This window comes from Taeniopygia guttata, chromosome 10 (genome assembly GCF_048771995.1).
Source record: "Taeniopygia guttata chromosome 10, bTaeGut7.mat, whole genome shotgun sequence".
Taxonomy (NCBI): Eukaryota; Metazoa; Chordata; class Aves; order Passeriformes; family Estrildidae; genus Taeniopygia; species Taeniopygia guttata.
Genome location: NC_133035.1, coordinates 20,531,880 through 20,552,414, shown reverse-complemented (window position 1 = coordinate 20,552,414; position 20,535 = coordinate 20,531,880). Strand labels below are relative to the sequence as shown.

General features: G+C 67.0%; 2 protein-coding genes across 4 annotated transcripts; one reads left to right on the top strand and one right to left on the bottom strand.

Moving 5' to 3' along the window:
• Window positions 1-784: 784 nt before the first annotated feature.
• SEMA4B (semaphorin 4B) lies at window positions 785-12,862 on the bottom strand. 3 transcript variants are annotated; one of them, XM_030281537.4, is made up of 15 exons: window positions 12,782-12,862; window positions 7,778-7,922; window positions 5,276-5,436; window positions 4,980-5,042; window positions 4,773-4,871; window positions 4,549-4,660; window positions 4,181-4,297; window positions 3,923-4,080; window positions 3,562-3,743; window positions 3,326-3,476; window positions 2,975-3,185; window positions 2,781-2,896; window positions 2,477-2,640; window positions 2,311-2,405; window positions 785-2,169 (listed from the first exon to the last, which is right to left on the bottom strand). In XM_030281537.4, the coding sequence occupies exons 2-15, from the start codon at window positions 7,863-7,865 to the stop codon at window positions 1,394-1,396; spliced, it is 2,493 nt and encodes an 830-aa protein (XP_030137397.4). In that variant the 5' UTR covers window positions 7,866-7,922; window positions 12,782-12,862; the 3' UTR covers window positions 785-1,393. The 3 variants fall into 3 exon arrangements, with proteins under 3 accessions (XP_030137397.4, XP_030137396.4, XP_030137395.4); XM_030281536.4 differs by lacking the exon at window positions 12,782-12,862 and adding an exon at window positions 9,184-9,612; XM_030281535.4 differs by lacking the exon at window positions 12,782-12,862 and adding an exon at window positions 8,095-8,226.
• Window positions 12,863-15,381: 2,519 nt separating this feature from the next.
• On the top strand, window positions 15,382-19,796 carry IDH2 (isocitrate dehydrogenase (NADP(+)) 2). Its single transcript, XM_030281978.4, has 11 exons — window positions 15,382-15,540; window positions 16,463-16,554; window positions 16,922-17,087; window positions 17,461-17,621; window positions 17,914-18,057; window positions 18,296-18,432; window positions 18,527-18,678; window positions 18,753-18,865; window positions 18,954-19,051; window positions 19,174-19,266; window positions 19,602-19,796. The coding sequence occupies exons 1-11, from the start codon at window positions 15,450-15,452 to the stop codon at window positions 19,687-19,689; spliced, it is 1,335 nt and encodes a 444-aa protein (XP_030137838.4). The 5' UTR covers window positions 15,382-15,449; the 3' UTR covers window positions 19,690-19,796.
• The last annotated feature ends 739 nt before the right edge of the window (window positions 19,797-20,535 follow it).

Below are 20,535 nucleotides of genomic sequence, written 5' to 3'. Positions count from 1 at the left end.
TGATGTCCCAGAACAGGCTGTGCAGGAAGTTCAGTGCATGGGTCCAGCTGGGAGCAAGGCAGTGCTGGTCCCTCGGGGGAATCCTGCCTGGACACGCCATCTCTGCGGAGCTCACCACTTCCCCCAGCCCTGTGCTGGCACTGCCGCTGCTTCCCGGTTGTGTGAGGGCTCAAAAGCAGCACTGGCTGCAATCCCAGGCCTTGCCCTCAGCCTCCACAGGTGGCAAAGTGTCCACAGCAGGGTGGGATGGGCACAAGGATCAGATGCTCCCTGCGTGGGCAGTGGGTCCCACATGCAGCACAACACTGCGGTCCTGGGAATGGGGCGATCACAGCCTCTCTCCTGCTGGGGGCTGCCATCCTCCCAGCCCCAGGCACCAAATTGTCCTATTCCTGGTCACCTCCTCCTGTTTCACATGGTGCCAGGATGGCATCACCCCATCACTCTGCGCTCCCCCACCACAGGGCCTCCCTGCTCTGCCTGCACCACACTGCCATGGGCCTCCAGGCATGGCCCCAGGACAGCCCAGGGCTGCCAGTAGGTCACAGGGACACAGCCACTGTCCCTGCGCTGTCCCTGCAGGGCCCCGCATGCCCTGGCCCAGTGCTCAGCCAGGCACACGCGGAGGGGACTCCACAGAGCTGACGGCCAGCACAGTCCTCTGGCCCCTCTGAAGCCACGGGCAGAATCTCCCTCTGCCTGCATGGAGAGCCAGACGTGGCTGCCCTCTGTGGGGCCAGCTGGGATGGTTCTGGCCCAGGAAGGCACACAGCCCTGCTGCACAGACGTGTCTGAAGGACTTTATATAAAAACAAAAGACGTTTCCGCACACGCACATGGGGCCGTGGGGGCTTCCCTGCCCACCCAGCGCAGGGGAAGCTGTTCCCAGCTCCCCTTCCCCGGACACAATTCACATTTTCCACATACTAAAAACGAACCAAGCACAGACACACAGCACATGCCGCGGGGCTGGCCCTGCCCAGCCGCGCTGGCCCTGGGTCCCCAGTGGGACGTCACAGTGAGTTGGGGCACGAGGGGTCTGCGGCTGCCCCCTCCTGCCCTCTGCATAGAGGGGCTCAGGGCCTGGCAGAGCCCGCACCAGCAGCCTGAGCCAGGAACCGTGTCTGTCCCTGCAGCAGGGACGCTGGGCTGGAACCGTCCTGCAGGCCCCTGGAAGGCGTGAGGCACCCCTCACACCCGCGAGTACCGAGGTGATGCCCAGGGAGCCCGCCGGGGTCTAGGCCCCGCTGGCTGGTGGGTGCTGCCGCAGACGGTGGGTGCCAGGCTCTGGGCATGCACACACAGACAACACGGACCCTGGCAGCGGTGCATGGTCCGGCGAGGCTCAGCAGAGCACAGGCAGTTGTGAGTGAGGGCTCAGCTCTCGTCCCGCTCACACCACCGAGTCCTGGATCTCGGAGCCCAGGCGCACCCGGGGTCTTTGGCAGGCAGGAGACACCTCCACGAAGCTGTCACGGACATGGAGAGGCCTCTTCTCCGACTCAGAGAAGGTGCGTGGGGGCCCTGGGGGCTCATGCACAGGGGTACTGACGATGTAGTTGTCCTGCAGGGCCTGGTAGCCCTTGTGCTCAGGAGCCGTGCTGGGCAGGCTGCTGCCATTCAGGGGCAGGCTCTCCACCGGCTTGCGGGGCGGCTTCTGGTGCCTGCTGGGGTCGCCGGGCTCCAGCAAGGCCTTCATGCCGTCACGGTGCCGCTGCAGGACAAAGAATGCCAGCACGAGGACGGCAGCAGCAAAGAGCACACACATCACCAGGAACTCGGTCCAGTAGGTCTTGCCGTCCAGGCGAGCCGCAGCACTGCCCACCGCCGAGGTGCTCCGGGATGTGCTGACGGTCTCCAGGGCGTCGCGGCCGGCAGCCACCTTCCTGCCAGAGTTTGCTGGCCCGAGGGCCGGCTCTTCCACGCCCACGCAGTAGCTGGCCATCAGCTTGCGGAACCCCTCCTCCAGCGACCAGCACTCGTAGGTGCCCGCACGCTCGGGGCTGCCCACCAGAATGAGGGCCCCGTCGGGCAGCACCAGGTAGGAGGCGTTGACAGGTGCCCCGTTGTGCAGCCAGCGCCGCGAGGCCAGGTTGGAGAGCAGCTGGCACGGCAGCGGCCGCACGGCGTTGGGAGGTAGCTGGATCTGCTGGCACGGGGCGTCTGAGGCTGCGGAGAGAACCCAAGGGGACATCAGCGAGGGGACCCCAGCTGTGGGCAGGGGGCTGATGGAGCATGGGGGAGCAGGAGTCTGGGATGTGGGGGAGCCCCGGGACACGCGCTCATGTGGCAGCACCAGCGGGAGCTCACCTGGGGCCAGCAGGATGCGGGGACGGGGCTGGGAGGTGTTGGCCAGCTGGCAGAGCCGCTCCGTGTCAGCACCCTCGATGTCCTGTGCCCAGAGCCTGGGAACAGAGTGAGGGCAGGGCAGTGGGGTGCCGTGGGGTGGGGGGTTGGCAGAGGGTGCAGCACTTACTGTGGGTGTGCTGGGGGATGTGGGGTGAGCCTGCGGCAGGCACCCCAGCTCCAGGCGCAGAAGGGGTCCCGTGACAGCACGCACTCCCCACAGCTGCGGTACAGGCTGCAGTTGGCAAAGGGCACCTGGGCCACTGCTGTGTGGGTGGCTGCGTAGACGAGGCCCTGCGGGAGAGGACACGCTGGGGTCAGCGGGGCAGGCTCCTGCACACCCCTCCCTTCCCAGGTCCCTGTCCCCCAGCCCACAAACAGGACCAGCCCCAAGCAGGCTGAGCCCCCAGTGCCCCCCTCGCCCTGGCTCCTGCCTGCTCCTGGTCCAGCAGCAGCTGGAGGACGGGCTGCCCGTCAGGGAAGAGGCGGATCTCCTCAATGATGTGCACGCCGTGGTTCACCCGCACAGCCTTGTGCAGCCGCCCGTCGTCTGCAAACAGAGGGGCTGTGCTGAACAGGGCCGGGGTGCAGGGCACCCCCCCTGCCCCCAGGGCCCGCCTGCACCCACCCGTGCCCAGGAACAGGACGTCGTAGGTGCCGTGCAGGCCCTGCGCGCGGTGCACGCCGATCTGCTGGTAGCGCCGGTGGCTCTGCAGCAGCAGCGGCTGGCTGCGCACGGGGCTGTCCATCAGGAAGTGGTCCTTGATAAAGTTCAGCACCCGATCCGGCATCTGCAGCGATGAATTGATCTTCAGGTGCCGTGTGTGGCTGGTGATGCACTGCGGGGAAAGGAAGGGGCTCAGAAGGGTTTGGGGAAGTGGCTGGGTACCACTGGGCAGCTGTGGCAGCCACTGGGACCAGGAGAGCACCGGGGCAGCGCTGCGTCCTGTGCTCGGGCGGGTGCCAAGGGGCCGCCTACCATGCCTGGCCGGGGCTCTGGCACGGGGCTGGTGTCCGTGTACCACTGCTGCGTTTCGCGGTTCACCTCCTTGTAGAGCCCGCCGAAGGCGCGCTGCACGCTGCGCATGGGGAAGGCGCAGACGGCCGAGCTGCCCAGTCCGCCCTTGTTCCTGGTGAGGACAGGCAGAGCCCGTGGCAAGATCAGGCCCTGGTTCTGCCAAACCTCCCGTGCTGCCCCGGGTCCCCACCACTCACCACTGCGAGGTGAAGACACCATAGAAGAGTGTCTCCCTCCAGCGCAGCTCACCCGGAGTGAGCACAAAGATGTCCTGCAGCACGTTGAAGGGGAACCCATCCTCAGGGTGCGAGCAGAGCAGCTGTGCCTTCAGGAAGGTTGTCCAGCGCCGCTGCAGCACGCGCTCCCCGCCCTGGTCCCCCTGCGTGGCACAGCGGGTCAGGGGGCGACGCTGCGGCCGCAGGGCGCCCACACGCTGACTGAACGGAGCTCGGGCACCGAGGGCTGGAGACATGCAGGATGGCCTCACATCCCCCCCAGCCCAGCAGTGAGTCACCCCCCAGGCACAGCCCCCACACGCCCCTGCTGCCGTATGCCCACCTTGCAGACACGTGCGATTCGGGAGACGATGGTGTTCTCAAAATAGTCAAACTCCTTCCCGGTCTCGCTGAAGAAGAAGTAGACCTTGTCGTCGTCGCCCTCAGGATTGCCGGCAGGGAGGCTCTCCCGCAGGTAGGCTGAGCCCACGAACACCGGGTCTGGGGGCACGAGCACCCTCAGCACCGCTGGCCTCATCCCTTGCCTCCCACGCTGCAGGGGAGAGGGACCCCGCGCAGCCGTGCCAGCCCCAGCGCTCACCTTGCAGCCAGTTGAGAGAGTTCTCGGTCTTGAGGGCGATGCGGCTCTCCTGGCTGCGGGAGATGGTCGGCTCATTGCCCTGGAAGTTGCTGACGGTCCCGGCGTAGAGCTCGCCGTCTGCCAAAGACACGTTCCTGCTGGGACCCGCCACGCGCCGCCAGCACGGCCCTGCGTCCTGCTGGGGCTCTGATAGCCCGGCCTTGGCTCGGCTTGGCCGGGCAGACGCAGGGAGGGGCAGGCACGGGGACGAGGGCAAAGGTCCCAGGGCACTGCAGGGAGGGTGAGGGCTCCAGGGTGGCTCAGGGAGGGCAAGGGTCCTGAGGCAGCGCAGGGAGGAAGGGCGGGGGTCCCAGGGTGTCGTGCCTTACCGACCATCACAGCTGTGGAGCGGTACTCAGGGTCAAAGGGGCAGCGTCCCTTCCCGTCCTCCAACACCACCTTCCCCGACGCGTCCCGCTCCAGGCTGAAGTGCTGCACATTCTGCAGCAGGATGAGGCTGTGAGCCAGCAGCACGTGTCCCAGCGCCGAGGACCCCCCTGCAGGGCCCTGACCGCACGGGGGGACCTGCAGGGGACCCTGTTCCCGTACTCACGATGTAGGCGCAGGCTGGGCTGAAGGCGCAGGTCCCACAGGTGTACAGGTGGGTGCTGTTCAGCTGCAGCAGCAGCTTGATGTAGTTGTGACAGTCCCTCTGTGGGCGTCAGAGGACCCAGCTCAGTCCTTGGCTCAGCTGTCTCACCCACACCCACCCTGCCCACACCCACCACTGTCCCCGATGCCTACTTGCAATGGGGCTCACCTGGGGGTCCTTGCCCTTGAACACACACTGCCTCTTCTTCTCCTCATCTGCACTCCACTGCAGCTGTGGAGAAGGCACAGTCACTGTCCCTGGCTGGTCCACCCACATCCTCCCTGGGCTTGTTCATAGCAACCACATCCTCCCCACCTCAAACATCCTGCTCTGGGGCAGTTGCTCCTCAATGCACGATGGCTCACACAGACCCAAAACGCTGGTGGGGAGTGGATCCCCTGCACTCCAGCTAGATGGGTGCCACCTCCCTCCCCAAGGGCTGCCCAGCCCATCCCTGGGCTCACCCTATGAACAGGGGAGCTGGGCTGAAAGTTGCTGGTGTTGAGAGTGAGGAGCAGCTCTCGTGCCCCCAGGTAGAGGGTCCCACCGTCCGGGCTCAGCAGCAGGGCCGTGTAGTTGGACACCCCAGGCGCCTCAAAGCGCCGCACGACTCTCTCGGCCGAGTCTGTGGGGCAAAGAGTGACAGGCATCAGCCTCGTGCTGGCACCCGACCCCAGGACCCTGCACCACGGCTGCTCCCGGCCCCTCCGCCCAGCACCTCGGCCATGCCACCCACCCGGAGCAGCCAGGGCCAGATCCGGCTCTGCCCACACTGCCAGACACACGTGGCACCACACACCACAGTGAACCCTGTAGGGCCGTGGTAGTGCCCGAGGCCACCACGGGGCACAGCCGCCTCCTGGCCCTGAGGGTGCCACAACAGCCCTGCCTAGCACTGGACAACTGCCCAGCCACGTCCAGCCCTAGAGCTCAGCCCTGCAGCACGGGAGGCTCAGCCCAGCCCGGCCACAGGGACCCCAGCCTCACGGCAGGGGGAGATGAGTGCTGGGAGTATCCTCCTGGCCAGCCCAAGGGGCTCAGCCTGTGCCAGGCACAGGGCTCAGCCCATGCTGCCGTGCTGGGTGCGGGGCTCAGCCCGCTGCTGTCCACGGGCCAGTGGCCATGCAGAGTCAGGGAGCGCCCGTCCTGTCCCGTCCCGTCCTGTCCCGTCCCGCGTGGGTGGCCTGGCCCCGGAAGCCCTTCCTCTCCTACCGCCGCTCTGAATCAGATGGGCCTGGCTGCGTGAGCAGGACACGTTGGGCTGACTCACGCTGCCAACTCCCTGACCCCTGACACTCTGGGGACTCCCTGACCTCCCCCCACCCCCTGCCTGCTCCAGAGTCCCGCCAGGACAACCCCAGGGCTCCTGCCAGACCCTGCCTGGTCAGAGCCAGTGTCAGGGATTGAGGAGATGTGAGGCCACAAACCCCAGGTGTTTGTAGATGGGGCAGCATCTCCCCCAGTCCGGGGGGCTCAGCTGGCCCCAGCACCAGACCAGCTCTCCCAGGGGTGCAGAGAGGAGGAAGCTGATGCCCCAGGGCACCCTCCTGTGAGAGGTCCTGCACCCTCGTGGCAGGGTGATGCTGCCGGTGGTGGGCACGGCAGCGGAGGGGCAAGGGGGCCCCTGTGCCTTGCAGAGCTGTGCCGACATGGGGAGCTAGCTGCTGGTGTGGCTGCCAGGGACCTGTCAGGACAAGACCTGCTTCTTCCAGACAAACCTGCTGCAGGCACATCCAGGGCTCCCAGGGGAGCAGCTCCCAGCTCCTCCCTCCCACCAACCACAGCCCCACGTGGCCACGCTCCATGGGAGCCACCACCGGACACACACCGGACACACACTGGCCACTGGCCCACGCTCCCGCCCAGCTCCTCCTGCCTCGCTGGGGTCCAGGCTGGGATCCCTGAGCACTGCCCGTGGCTGCAGCCCCACAGCTCCCACAGGTGTGCAGGGCACGGGGCAGAACCGGTCTGTGCAGGCAGGGCCAGGCAGCGTGGCTCAACGCGGCACAGCACAGCATGGCATGATGCCGAGCTGGTTGTCTCACTGGGTCCCAGCCTCCTGTCCAGCTCAGCAGGTCCCACATCTGCTGCAGCCACCACGGCCGTGGCCAGCGGTCATGGGAGCATGTGGTGGGGCCACATCCACAGCAGTGATCTGCAGCACGCTGAGCCAGGGAGCGCTCGCCGCTGCCCAAACCACGGCACCCTCCCAGCACAGTTCGGGATGGGCTTTGCTGGCCGGCAGCAGCTGGATCCAGCCACCTCCTGGCAGCACAGCCGTGGGTGGCTCCCCCACACGGCACAGCTGCCAGGGCTCAGCCCAAGCAGCGTGCCCCACGGCTCGCCCAGCCTGTGCCAGCTGCTAGGGGCTCTGCAGGGCAGGAGGGGGCTGCAACCAGGCCCCCACTTGTTACAGCTCTGCCTGGCCTAGCTCCCTCCTGGATATCCTTCCCTGGCCCCTGCCCAGGGCAGCCCCCCGCACTCTGGGGCCACGCAGCTGACAAGTGCCTGTACAGGGGCTGAGAGCTGTCCGGAGCAGAGCACGGCACAGAAAGGGGCTGTGGCGTGTCCCCCACGCAGGGACATACTGAGCAGGGAGGGGGCCCACGGGCAGAGGCCCCCGGCCGGCCCCATCTGGTACAGAGCACGGCCACCAGCATTGCCCGCACAGGTGGCCCTGGGTGCCCCGACACACCCACCCTCGGTGCGGGTCTGCGCGCCCCTACACCCCGCAGCACCCCGGGGTCTGCCCCGGCCCTCGCCCATGTCCCGCTGACGGAGGGCTCCCCGAGCCCTGGGGAGCCGGCGGGGCTGTCACACGGCGTTTCCACGCGGCGAACAGAGCCCCGGGGGACGCGGGACGCTCCGCCGCCCCGGGGAGACCCCAGCCGGAGCCCTCGGCGGGGGCTGACTCCCTTCCCCGGTGCCGGCGGACCCTCACCCACCGAAGGTCAGCGGACACTCACCGTAGGGCAGGCTGACCCGCGGGACCGGCTCCGGAGCCGCCGAGAGCAGCAGCGCCGCCAGGACCGGCAGCACCGGCCGCGCCGCCATCCCGGACCGAGCCGCGGGGCTCCGCCGCGCCCGCGAAGGCGCCCGGGCGCTGGAGACCTGCGGGGAGAGAAGGGGCTCAGCGGCTCGGCTCGGCACGGCACGGCACGGCCCGGCCCCCGCCCCGCTCCGCCCCGGGCCGTCCCGCCCGCCGCTCGGCACCGGCCGTAGCAGCCACGGGCGGGGCCCCGCCCGGCCGGACCGAACCGAACCGGCCCCGCCCGAGCCCTACCGATGCGTCCCCGAGCCGCAGCCAGCCGCTCCGGCCGCACCGAGCCGCTCCAGCCCCCCACGCCGCCGGTGCCCGGGCGGGGTGGCCGCTCGGAAGAGGAGGCGGGCGGTTCCCGGTCCGTACCGCCCCCACGGGACCCGGCCCCAGCCCCCGCCCCGCGCCCGCCACGGCCCGGAGGGAACGGGGCTTTGTCCCCGGCGCTAGCGGCAGCCGGGGTCTCCCTGCAACCACCCCGCGGCAGGGAATCCGGTGGGCGCGGGATCCCGGGGGTGCTGCAGCAGGGGCTGCCGGGGACTGTATCTCGCTGTCCCCGGAAAAGCTGTCCCGGGAGTGTCCGGCTGCCCTGGGAGCAGCTCGGCCCCAGGGCCGCTGCCAGAGCCTCCCCCTTGCCCCTCCGCTGTGCCCCACGGCCACGCTGCTGCGGCTGGGGGCTCTGGTCGGAGCCCAGCGCTCCCTGCCCTCCCTGGGGAGACATGGGGTACCACGGGGTGCCTGAGCCAGCCCCACCACGGGCAGACCTGGCCTGCACCGGTGTCCCTAAAGGTACAGGTGGCACATCCCTGCCGGCCCCTGTGCCCGTCCCAGGGGTCCGGTGTGGCCATGCCCCCGAGCAGGTAGTGCTGGGCAAGATCCTCTGCCTGGCCCTCGGGGGGGTCTGTCCCTGGCTGGGCTGTGGGGAGGGCTCACAGCCCCACAGCCCTCAGAGCACTGCCCACCCGGCCAGCAGCGCCCACGCAACTGTTAATGACAGCTCCTTCCATCGCCTTGGCAACAGGGACAGGGGGACAGAGGGATGGGGTCCGGCATTCCCCTGCAGCAGGCAGCACTCCTGGGGCCAGGGTACCCCGCGCTGCCCTCCCAGTGTGGGTGTGGGGCAGAGCTTCCCGTGTCCTTGGTCAGTCCCAGCCCTGGACCGCAGTGGTGGGACCCACTTGGAGCCCCCTGCCCAGGAGAAATGCTCCCAACACTCGCGGGACAGCTCTATCCACACTCTGTGGATGCCTGTGCCCACACTCCTGAGACAGCCGTGCCCACACTCCCACACGGCCCGCTTGGCACTGCTGGACAGTGCCCGCTCACAGGTCATACCTGATGTCCAGGGGCTGCGGCTCTGGGGTGCCCCTCTGCCCCAGATCGACTTTGCCCCCTTCCTGTCCTGCTGTTCCTGATGGAGCCTGACGTTCCTTCCCAGGTCTGGGACAGCCCCACAGCTCCACCCCAGCCTTATCAGCAGCACCCTTTGCCCGGGAAGTGGCATAGACAGACGGGGCTCAACGTCACCCAGGCGTGCACGTCACCCTGAATGGGGTGGGGGAAGGCACTCACCCTGCAGCCATGGTCCCCTACCCCATGCCACCTCACGGCACCTTGGGGGGCTCAGGGACCTGGCTGTCACCTGTGCATGGCCGTGGCAGGGTTGTGTCAACAGCCCGGTGTGATGGCATGCAGCGAGGACGGGAGTTCCTGTGGGGAGGGCCGCTGCTCTGGGGTGAGCAGAGAGGGCAGGAGCGGGACGAAGGGAAGGGGCAGGCAGGGAGGAAAAGGAGAGCAGAGCAGGCAGGGAGGGAGGGCAAGAGCAGGCAGCAGAACCAGGCCAGAGCCTGTGCCTTTAAGCACCACTCCAGCGCTGCTGGCAGCCAGGGCTGTTTACGCCGAACTCCCATTTATCTCTGTCCTGCCCACACAGCTGCCAGCGGGGCAGCGCCGGGGGCACCGCAGCACCCTGCCCCGCTCCGCACTCGAGCAGGCCTGTGCGTGCCCCACGCCCTGCTGCAGGCATTGGCACGCACCCGTGCGGCGGCCGTGCCACCCTCCCTGCCCACTGCCGGCAATGGGGAAACCTCTCTGGGTGTTGGGGCAGCACCAAAACCTGTGGCCTGGGGTCAGCAGGCAGGTGGAGCAGTGGTTTCTGCGCCGAATTCCCACGCCAGTGCCCGCCACCCGTTCCCACTGGCAGTGGGTGCCTGGGAAGGCGGTGATGGAGCTGGGCGCTGCTGCTGCCTGCAGAGAGCGGGACAGGCTGTGTGCGCCTCGCTGCCGCTGCTGCCGCTGCCCACCAGCTCCCACCTTGCTCCGCAGCCTGCCCCAGCACGGCCCTGCTCAGGGCCCTGTGCCCGGCTCGCACACAGCGCACACGGCCGGGCTCTCCCCGCTCGCGGGGCTCCCACGCACGCCCCCGGCTCAGCTGGCTGCTGGGAGCTGCCAGACAGCAGCCGGCAGTCCCTGCTCTGCGCGCACACGCAGTGTGTGAGCAGCCATGCATGCACACCTGCAGTGCGCGGCGGCGGGCCCTGCACAGCTGCTCCAGCCCCGGCTGCTCAGCGCCGCTGCCGTGGGTCCCCCTCAGCGGGGATACCCGGCCACAGCTGGGGCGCTCTGCTGCGGCCTGACAGCCTCCTGGGAGAGGCAGCAAGCAGGACGAGGGGCTGGGGCAGCCTCCAGCCTGACAGGGCTCCCCAGGCAGCCCGGGGCATCCCCCATCCCACCTGCACCGGCTGTGACACCCTGCCTGAGCCAAGGGCCTCCCATGGGCCACGCTGGGCTGCCCCTCTACCCCTCTGGCCCACCGTGAGCTCAGACCCTACTGCCAGGACACCCTGGCTGGGGCGAGCCAGCCCCACACTGCCCCACAGCATCCCCTGCGCCCTGGCAGAGTGCTGTGGGGCACCTGCACCCAGGGCACTGGGTACCCCACAACATACACCTGTCTCATTGCTCTCATCACTCCTGCACGACGGCAGAGGCAGTTCTGAGAACAACACGGTATCCCCACAGTCCACCTGGCCCCTGCGACGCCAGCACTGCCTGCACCCCTCACTGCCCGCACCCTGCACTGCCTGCACCCTGCACTGCCCGCACCCTGCACTGCCTGCACCCCACACTGCCCACACTGCCCACATCCCACACCCCACACTGCCCGCACTGCCCACACCCCACACTGCCCGCACTGCCCACACCCCGCACTGCCCACACCCCTCACTGCCTGCTTGGGGAGCTGCAGGATACACGGGATGCTGCATGGGGTCCCCACTCCTGGCACAGGGCAGGGAAGAGCCAGCAGGAACTCCAGCCAGCGAGCACCCTTGGGGGACAGCGAGGTGGTGGGCTTGGAGCACGGGCATGTCAGCTCCCTGGAGTGCAGGAATGGAGGGTGCAGGCTCAGGGATGGCTGCCTCCTTCCCAGCCAGTCCTGACTCCCTGAGCCCAACCAGCACTGCTCTCCTCAGCCCCATGGTACCCTTGGTCCTGTGGCACCCTCGCTACCCTTGCCCTGGTGCTCCTTGGGGTCAGAGGAGGTGCCAGCCCCCTAAGCCACCCCAGGCCCAGTTGGAGCAGGCACTAGGGCCCAAGGGATGACCCAAAAGCCCATGGGACCCCGACCCTCCCCGCACCCCAAGACCAGGGGCCGCATGTCTGGGACACACCGCACGTGTGCACCCCGCAGGTGTGCAGGGCACATCACACACGTGGGGCACGCTGCACACATGCGTGTCTGAGTCCTGCGCGGGCACCGTCATGCCTCCCCGTGAGCAGCCTGTGACGCCCGTCCCGAGCACCGTGTGCGCAGCTCCGCACCCTCGGCCCGCTGTACGCACACCCGGCACATGTAAACACACGCAGAGAGGTCACGGGGTGCTCACGCCCCGGGCGGCAAACACCGGCCTGGGAACCGGCTGTGGGAACGGCCCTGGTGCGCCCGCAGCCCGCACACACACACAGACACACACAGACACAGACACACACACACACACACAGACACACACACACACAGACACAGACACACACACACACACACACTGACCAGCACACAGACAGACACACACACACACACAGACACAGACACAGACACAGACACAGACACAGACACAGACACACACACACACACACAGACACACACACACACACACACACACACACACACACACACACACTGACAAGCACACTTGCACGTGCACACACACAGGCACACCCACCGGCTCGGAATCACAGAGGCACACCCAGGTGCACACACACAGCCACACAGCGATATGCATGCACTGTCACTCACACACTGTCACTCGCACAGTCACACAGTGATGCACACACATGGCCACTCACACACTGTCACTCACATACACAATCGCACACTGATGCACACACACCGTCACACAATCACACAGCAATGCACACACTGTCACACAATCACACAGCAATGCACACACATTGTCACTCACACAGTGATGCACACACACAGTCACTCACAGTCACTCACACACACACGCTCACAGGTACACATGCACACTCTCACAGGCACACACGCACTCTCACAGGCACACACGCACTCACAGGCACACACACTCTCACAGGCACACACACGCACACACACACAGGTACACACACACACACTCAGCACACACGCACGCTCTCACATCACACACGCACACACTCACAGACACATATGCACACTCCACAGGCACACACACACACACAGGCATACACACACACACTCTCACAGCACACACGCACACTCTCACAGACACACATGCACACTCCCACAGGCACACACGCTCGCTCCCACGTTCCCGTGCACTCCCACCCCCCCGGCTCACGTCCCTCGGGGTCCCCCGTGCGCGGCCCCGCCGCCCGGTGCACGCGCTGCTCGTACGCGCGTCCCGCGCCCGGTGCCCCCGGTGCCCCCGGTGCTCACCCGCTCGGCGGCTCCGAGGCGCGGCGGGAGCCGCGGGCTGCGGGGGCGGCTCCGGGTGTCCCCCCGGCGGTGCGGGGCGGCTCCGGGTGTCCCCCCCGGCGGTGCGGGGCGGCGCGGGGGCGGCTCCGGGTGTCCCCCCCGGCGGTGCGGGGCGGCGCGGGGGCGGCTCCGGGGGGCTCCGCCCGCAGAACAACAAAGGCCCGGCCCGCCCCTTCCCGCCCCGGCCCGGCCCCGCCACCGCGCCGGGGCCCCGGGGGAGCGAGGGCCGGGGGCGGCTGCTGCAGGCCCGGGAGCGGCTGCTGCCGGCCCGGGAGTCATCCCCCTTCTGGGCCGGGAGCGGCTGGGGCCTGGCTCTGCCCCCCGCCGTTTCTGGGGTGGCGCCGGCCCTAAAGGGGTCCTATGGTGTGCCCAGAACTGTTTTAGCCCCAGCACACTGAGGGGCTTCCAGCACCATGGGGCTGCTACGGAGCCTGGTTTGGGGGGCAGCACCCACTGGGGGCCCTTCCTGGGGGTCCCTGGTAGCAGGGGTGGCTATGGAGATACCTCATTCCTGTGCACACGGCCTCAGGCGTCACGATGAGATCCTGCGGTGCTAGCAAGCTCAGGGAGTTTGGGGTAATTCATGGGTCTGGCACCTCACGGCGACGTGTGGCTCTGTGGGGTTCAGGGATGCCGCGGCCATGGGTGTCCCCTCAGCGGCACACTCAGAGGTGGTGGCTGGCAGCTGGGTGTGAGCAGCACCCACAGCTCTGGGATCACGGGCACTGAAACGCTGCCAGCGCTGGGCAGGAGTCCCCAGAGGGGTCCCAGCAGGGTCGTGCTGGCAGCCCCAGGAGGTCGGATGGTTGCCCAAGGCGGGACACAGCCCCCACTCCAGCCTGCGGGCCAGCAGCTCTGGGCGGTGCTGGGGGCTCTTGCATTTGTGGGCAGCACGAGGAAACAAGGCCCTGTCAGCCCCTCGGTGTCCCCTCCACGGGCAGACACGGGCACCTGTGGGCAGCGGGGAACACACGGAGCCCCAGATCGTGTCCCTCTTATGCTCTGGCTGGGTCACAAACCTGTGGGACCCGTCACCCCCTGAGGTGCCAGCCCCACAGCCAGCCCTGCCAGCACTCGTGTCCCCAGGGCGGCCACGCTGGGACACTGGAGCGGCACCGCAGGGAGAGTGGCTGGGCTGTGGCCGGGGATGGACGGGCGGTGCCCTTGTCTGGGGCCTTCCCTGGGCCTGTGCCACACGGCCGCCCTCGCCCTTTCCTCGCGGGGGGACGGACTGCCCCGGCGCTGGCCTGACCTCGTCCTGCCGGCGCTGCGGTCCCTGGGCGGCTCCAGCCGCGGGGCCAGGCCAAGGGCAGCCAGGGGGGCAGCGGCCAGGCAGCCCCGAGCGGGGCTGGCGTGGGGCCGCGGCTGCTGGCAGCAGGCTGGCAGCGCGGGCTGGGCGGTGGGAGCAGGGACACCGGAGCGCTGCCGGCCCCCCCGCTCCTGCTCTGGTTAATGTTAAAGCCAGCCGACGTCAAGGACTGCTGCAGCTCCCCCAGCCCCTCCGCCGGGGGCTGCCAGCTCCCAGGGCTGTTTTTCCTCCTGGAGCAGGCTCTGCCCGTTCCATGTGGCTAAAAAAAGCCATCGGCTTGGCTGGGACCGCAGGACAACAAATTCCCAGCCCGACAAGCCTCCTGGCAACCCTGGTACACTCCATGCACCTTCTTGGGGTGCCCCTGCTGTGCATCGCCCCCATCATCATCGGTATTTTTATTGTCATCGTCGTGGTTGTCATGGTCCTCCTCCTCCTCCTCCTCCCCACGCGGGGCCAGGCGAGGTGAAGGTCCCTGGTGGAGCAGTGGCAGTTGCCCTTGTCCTGCTGGATCCAGCTGCCGAGTCACGCGCCAGCCCTGAGCAGGGACGCCGGCTTCCATGTAGGGTCAGGCTGTGTCTGCATGCCCCCAACCCCACTGTACACCCCCAGTTTCACACCGAATTTTGCACTGGGTTTGGTCCCAGTTCCATGAGGGTTTTTATAGCTGGCTTTGATCCTGAGGATGTCTGATGCCGGTTCCACGAGGGGTTTTGCAAATCGGTCTGGTCCCGGGGGGCAGGGCCATTCGCAATTCCACGAGGGATTTTAAACCCGTGTCTGATCCCCAGGTTTCGTTTCATTCCTGATCCCAGGCAGAGTTTTGCAGCTAGGTCTGGTCCAGGGGGTTTTGTTCCCTGTTCCACGAGGGGATTTGCAACTGGATCAGGTCCTGGTGGAGTTTGGTCCCTGATCCCCGTGGGGTTTGGCAACCGAGTCAGATTCCACGGGGGGTGGTCCAGATCCCACTCAGGGTTTTACAGATAGACTTGGTCCTGGGCCAAATCGGGCCTGGTCCCCATTCCACGCGGCATTTTACAGGCGGGTCTGATCCCGCGTGTGTTTGGTCCCCATTCCACTTGGGGTTTGGCCGCTTATCCGTAACCCCGACGTACGGAGGGATGCAACATCCCCTGGGTGGGAACGGGGAGTGCCGCGGATCGCGGCCACGCTGTGCTCCGGCACTGGGGCGGGCTGCAGCAAAGCTCCGACCCCACCGCGGGACCCCGCGCGGGGCCCCACGAGGGGAGCCGGGTCCGTCCCGCCCCGGGGCGGAGAGAGCCGCGCCCCGGTGTCCGCCCCGCCGTGTCCGCCCACGCCATGGCCGCCCGTTACCTCCGCGCTGCCCCGGCGCTCGGCCGCCTGCCCCGCCGCCCGCCGCCCGCCGCCGGCGCGGGGCAGCGCCGCCACTGTGAGTGGGGACCCCTCGGGGGGATGCGGGGGACACCGCGGCGTCCCGGGGCCGCGCCCGCCACGGGCGGGGAGCGCTCCAGACCCACGGGGGGGCGGCGGCTCGGATTCCTTTGGGGGGCGGTGTCTGAAATCGGATCCGGACTCACGCGTACTCACCGGCCGGTCCGCGGGCTTTCGCGGACCCACGCCGGGTTTTGTAGCCTGGGCGGTTTGGTCCCGGTTCTACGAGGGGTTTCACGGATGACTTTGGTCCCGGGGGAATTTGGTCCCTGTTCCACGTGGCGTTTTGTGCTCCAGCTCGTACCTGGTCTGAGCCTGGTGGCGGGCGGGGGGGTCGCTCCATCCCGGGCCAACGCGGGATTTTGCTCCCCAGGAGGGTTCACTCCTGGTACCACACAGCAGAGTTTTGTTGCCTGTCAATGCTTAGGTCCCACTCAGGGAGGGTCACGTCTGCTCTGGGTACCACATGTGGTTTTAGAACCTGACTCACAGACAGGTTTGGCACCCAGAGGGCTTTAGTCCTGGTCCAGGATCCACAGAGGGATTTGCACTTCGGTTTGTGCCTGAGTCTGGCCCCAGGGGACTGCACCTGCTCCTGGTTCTGGTCCCATTCTTGATCTCACTGAGGCGTTGGAGCCCGGCTTGCACATGGATCCCACTCTGGGAGGAATGTGTCCCTATCCCTGTCGCCCTCACGTGCTGGGCTTTGCACTCTGACCCCCACTCCAGCAGTGGTGGCCCCAGTAACCGGCCCAGACCCCAGCGGGGCTTGCCCCTGACCTGTGCCTGTGCCTGAGCCAGGGTGGCACCCACACCTGACTGGGCAGAGCTGTGTGGTCCCGACAGGATGCCCTGGACCCACACAAGGGTGTGGAGCTGTGGGACCAGGGGTGCACCCCTAACACCCCCCACCTCTCCAGATGCCGACAGGCGGATCAAGGTGGCAAACCCGGTGGTGGAGATGGATGGGGACGAGATGACGCGGATCATCTGGGCCTTCATTAAGGAGAAGGTGATGGGGTCCTGCCCCAGGAACGGGCGGGTGTGCCAGAAGGGGAGCTGGGGGGTTGCAGGGGGAACCGGAGATCCCTGTGCTGCCCTCTGTCTGTCCCTCCCGCCTCTGTCCCTCTGTCTGCAGGAAGCAGGTCATAAAATCGGCACAACTACCAGAAGGACTTTTATGTGAGGCGGTTCTGTGCAGCGAGAGCTGTCTCACACAGGGAGGCCTGTTCAAGGCAGGGGGATCATTCTGGTCAACAGAACCATCTTGGGCTGGCAGCCGGCTGGGCCAGGATGGGTGCCAGGGCTGGCCATGCCGTGGTGCTGCTCCCCAGGCACCTCGCACTGTCCCCCCATTCTGACACTCTCTGGCCCCTCAGCTCATCCTGCCCAATGTGGATGTCCAGTTAAAATACTTCGACCTGGGGCTGCCACATCGGGACAAGACGGACGACCAGGTCACCATTGACTCAGCGCTGGCCACCCAGAAGTACAGCGTGGCTGTCAAGTGTGCCACCATCACACCTGATGAAGCCAGGGTGGAAGGTGGGCAGGGCAAGGGGCCGAGCTCCCATCGCTGTTGGGGGGTGCTGAGCCTCCTGTCTGTGCCCCCTGGGGTCAGCAGTGCCTTCCACTGCCAGCTCAGGTTTCCGGTGGGTTCGGGGCTGCACCATACTCAGTGCTGTGCCCCCGTTCCCACCCTGGGGGCTCAGGGGTGCTGTGGGGACCCCATGGGCCCGGGACTGGGGACACACTGAGCTCTGCCCTGTGCCAGCCATGATCTCATGCTGGCTGTCCCTCCCCTTGCAGCAGGGTCTGGCAGCAGCCCTTGGCACAGTGGAGCTGGGTGCTGGGCAGGAGCCATGTGCTTCAGGGGGGCTGGGGGGTCGCTCAGGGGTCCCATCTGCATGCCCCACAGAGTTCAAACTGAAAAAGATGTGGAAGAGCCCCAACGGCACCATCCGAAACATCCTGGGGGGGACGGTGTTCCGGGAGCCCATCATCTGCAAGAACATTCCTCGTCTGGTGCCCGGCTGGACCAAGCCCATCACCATTGGCCGCCATGCCCACGGTGACCAGGTGAGCCAGCGCAGGGCCAGTCGCGTGAGGCTGGCTAGTCCCTGCCCCTGCCCCTGCCCCTGCCCCTGCCCCTGCCCCTGCCCCAGCCCCAGCCCCTGCCCCTGCCCCTGCCCCAGCCCCTGCCCCAGCCCCTGCCCCAGCCCCTGCCCCTGCCCCTGCCCCAGCCCCTGCCCCAGCCCCTGCCCCAGCCCCTGCCCCTGCCCCTGCCCCAGCCCCTGCCCCTGCCCCAGCCCCTGCCCCTGCCCCTGCCCCTGCCCCAGCCCCTGCCTGACACTCTGCCTGGCCCCCGCAGTACAAAGCCACCGACTTTGTGGTGAACAAGTCTGGGACATTCAAGCTGGTCTTCACGCCAAAGGACGGCAGCGGGTCCAAGGAGTGGGAGGTGTTCAACTTCCCTGGTGGCGGCGTGGGCATGGGCATGTACAACACAGACGAGGTATGTGGGGTGGGCATGGGCACCTACAACATGGACACGGTGTGAGCATGGGCATGTACAGCATGGACACGGTGTGGGCATGGGCATGTACAGTGTGGACACGGTGTGGGCATGGGCATGTACAACACGGATGAGGTGGGGCTCAGGGAGCCCTTGCAGGGCAATGTGCCTTGCCACCCTGGGCGAGGTGCCAGGCTGAGAGACAGGGTCCCACGAGGGTCGCGTGCTTCCCTTGCAGTCCATCTCTGGCTTTGCGCACAGCTGCTTCCAGTACGCCATCCAGAAGAAGTGGCCGCTCTACCTGAGCACTAAGAACACCATCCTCAAGGCCTATGACGGGCGCTTCAAGGACATCTTCCAGGAGATCTTTGATAAGTATGGACCTGGGAGGGATCTGGTCTGTCCTGGGGGTGCTGGCAGTGAGACCCACGTGGGGTGAGCATGGCTGACCCCAGGCCTGGGCTCCCAGGCACTACAAGACGGAGTTTGACAAGCTGAAGATCTGGTACGAGCACCGGCTCATCGACGACATGGTTGCCCAGATGCTGAAATCCTCCGGCGGCTTTGTCTGGGCCTGCAAGAACTACGATGGGGATGTGCAGTCAGACATCCTGGCCCAAGGTGGAGCAGGGTAGGGTGTGGTGGCCTCTGCATCATCACCCCTGGGAGCTGTCCTGACCCCTGTCCCACCGCAGGGTTCGGCTCCCTGGGGTTGATGACCTCTGTCCTGGTGTGTCCGGATGGGAAGACCATCGAGGCCGAGGCCGCCCACGGCACTGTCACCCGCCACTACCGGGAGCACCAGAAGGTGGGCAGAGCCTGCGAGCTGCCCGTGCCCGGCTGCCCCGGCGTGCTGTGCTGTCCACAGCAGGCAGCTGACCGCTCTCTCTGCGCAGGGACGACCCACCAGCACCAACCCCATCGCCAGCATCTTCGCCTGGACACGCGGCCTGGAGCACCGCGGCAAGCTGGACAGCAACCCTGACCTCATCAAGTGAGGATGAGGGTGGGGAGCCCGGGGGAAGGTCCCTGCCAGCAGCTGCTCTGGTCGCAGTCGTGGCAGGGCCCGTGGCACCAGCCGTGCAGACTGTCCCCCAACCTGTCCCCTGTCCCCAGGTTTGCACAGACGCTGGAGAAGGTTTGTGTGGACACAGTGGAGAGCGGGACCATGACGAAGGACCTTGCTGGCTGCATCCATGGCCTTGCCAAGTACGGTGGCTCTCGGGGCAGAGCAGGGGGGCAGCCACCGGCACTAGGGCAGCATGGCTGCACGGGTGACTCTGTGGGTGGGGTGACCCTGTAGGGTGGCCACAAGAACAGCATACTGACCACAAGGACGGGCTGGCCCTGCAGGGCAGCTCAAGGGTAGGAAAGTGACCAGGAGTTGGCTGTGCATGGTGACCTCTCTGGACACTCCCCAGGGAGTCGGGACGACTATTCACAACTGATTCGGTTGGGCAGGGGCCACAGCCTGGACCCAGGGCTGTGGTGCCTGTGGGAGGAGGCAGGCAGGGACCCCGAGCAATCCCTGTCTGTCTCCGCAGTGTGAAGCTGAATGAGCACTTTGTGAACACTACCGACTTCCTCGATGCCATCAAGAACAACCTGGACAAGGCTCTGGGCAAGAAATAGAAGACAGCCTCCCCATCTCTGGGATGGATGGGGCTGGGAAGGTCCCAGTGCCCTCCCCAGCTCCCCAGGACAGCTCAGGAACAGCTGAATAATTTTTCTAAAGTTTTCCTAGGAGTGTTTCTAAAGCCTTTGTAGCAGGGGAGTGTAGGGGTGGGGGGGTGTGTGAGGGTGTGTCTGTCTGTCCCTGATTCATGTACCCCAAACCCGTGTGGTGCCATTAAATACCGCCCCAGCCACGGCACAGCACCTGGCACAGCTTTACACTGCGGGCTGGGGGGCAGCCAGAGCCCTCAGCTCAGCCTTGCCAGCCTGGGGGGGCCGTGCACTCCAGCATTTTGGCATCGCCCTGAGGGGAGCATAGGGGGGTCCCCAGCCCTGCCGTGCTGAGGAAGGGTCGGGCAGGCCAAGGCTGTGGCCATCTCCATCCTGCCCCAAGGCTGGCAGGGTAGAAGGCACACCCAGAACCAGCCCAGGGCTTCTGGGGACTGGGCAGATGGTGCTCAGCCACTGACAGAAAGTGTAGGGGGTGTGTGGGGTCAGCACAGGTGTCCAGACCCTGCGCCCAGGCTGGTCCCCAGGTCCTGATGCCTGCCAGGACCCCACGCAGCTCTGGGTACTCCTGGGGGGCAGTGCTGTGGGTGCTGTGAGTCCTTTGCCCCACAGCAGAGAGTGAAGAGCCCAAAGAGTGGTCCCAGACTCGGCACTGCCCCAGCTGCTTCCCTGGCACATCCCTGGGCACGGAGGAGGCAAACCCCCACCTCACGGGCTGCCCCAGCGAGAGCCTTTTCCTCCAGCCCCAGAGGAGCCGGGGGGCACGGAGGGGGTGCCAGTTCCCAGTTCCTTAGG

Coding starts and splice junctions, on each gene's coding strand:
- SEMA4B (XM_030281537.4), bottom strand. CDS start 7,865: ATGGCGGCGCGGCCGGTGCTGCCGGTCCTGGCGGCGCTGCTGCTCTCG. Junction 3,186..3,325: donor CAGAGCCCCGGCCAGGCATG/GTAGGCGGCCCC, acceptor CTTTCCCCGCAG/TGCATCACCAGCCACACACG. Junction 2,406..2,476: donor CATCCCCCAGCACACCCACA/GTAAGTGCTGCA, acceptor CTCTGTTCCCAG/GCTCTGGGCACAGGACATCG.
- IDH2 (XM_030281978.4), top strand. CDS start 15,450: ATGGCCGCCCGTTACCTCCGCGCTGCCCCGGCGCTCGGCCGCCTGCCC. Junction 17,622..17,913: donor GCCATGCCCACGGTGACCAG/GTGAGCCAGCGC, acceptor TGGCCCCCGCAG/TACAAAGCCACCGACTTTGT. Junction 19,052..19,173: donor AGCAACCCTGACCTCATCAA/GTGAGGATGAGG, acceptor CCCTGTCCCCAG/GTTTGCACAGACGCTGGAGA.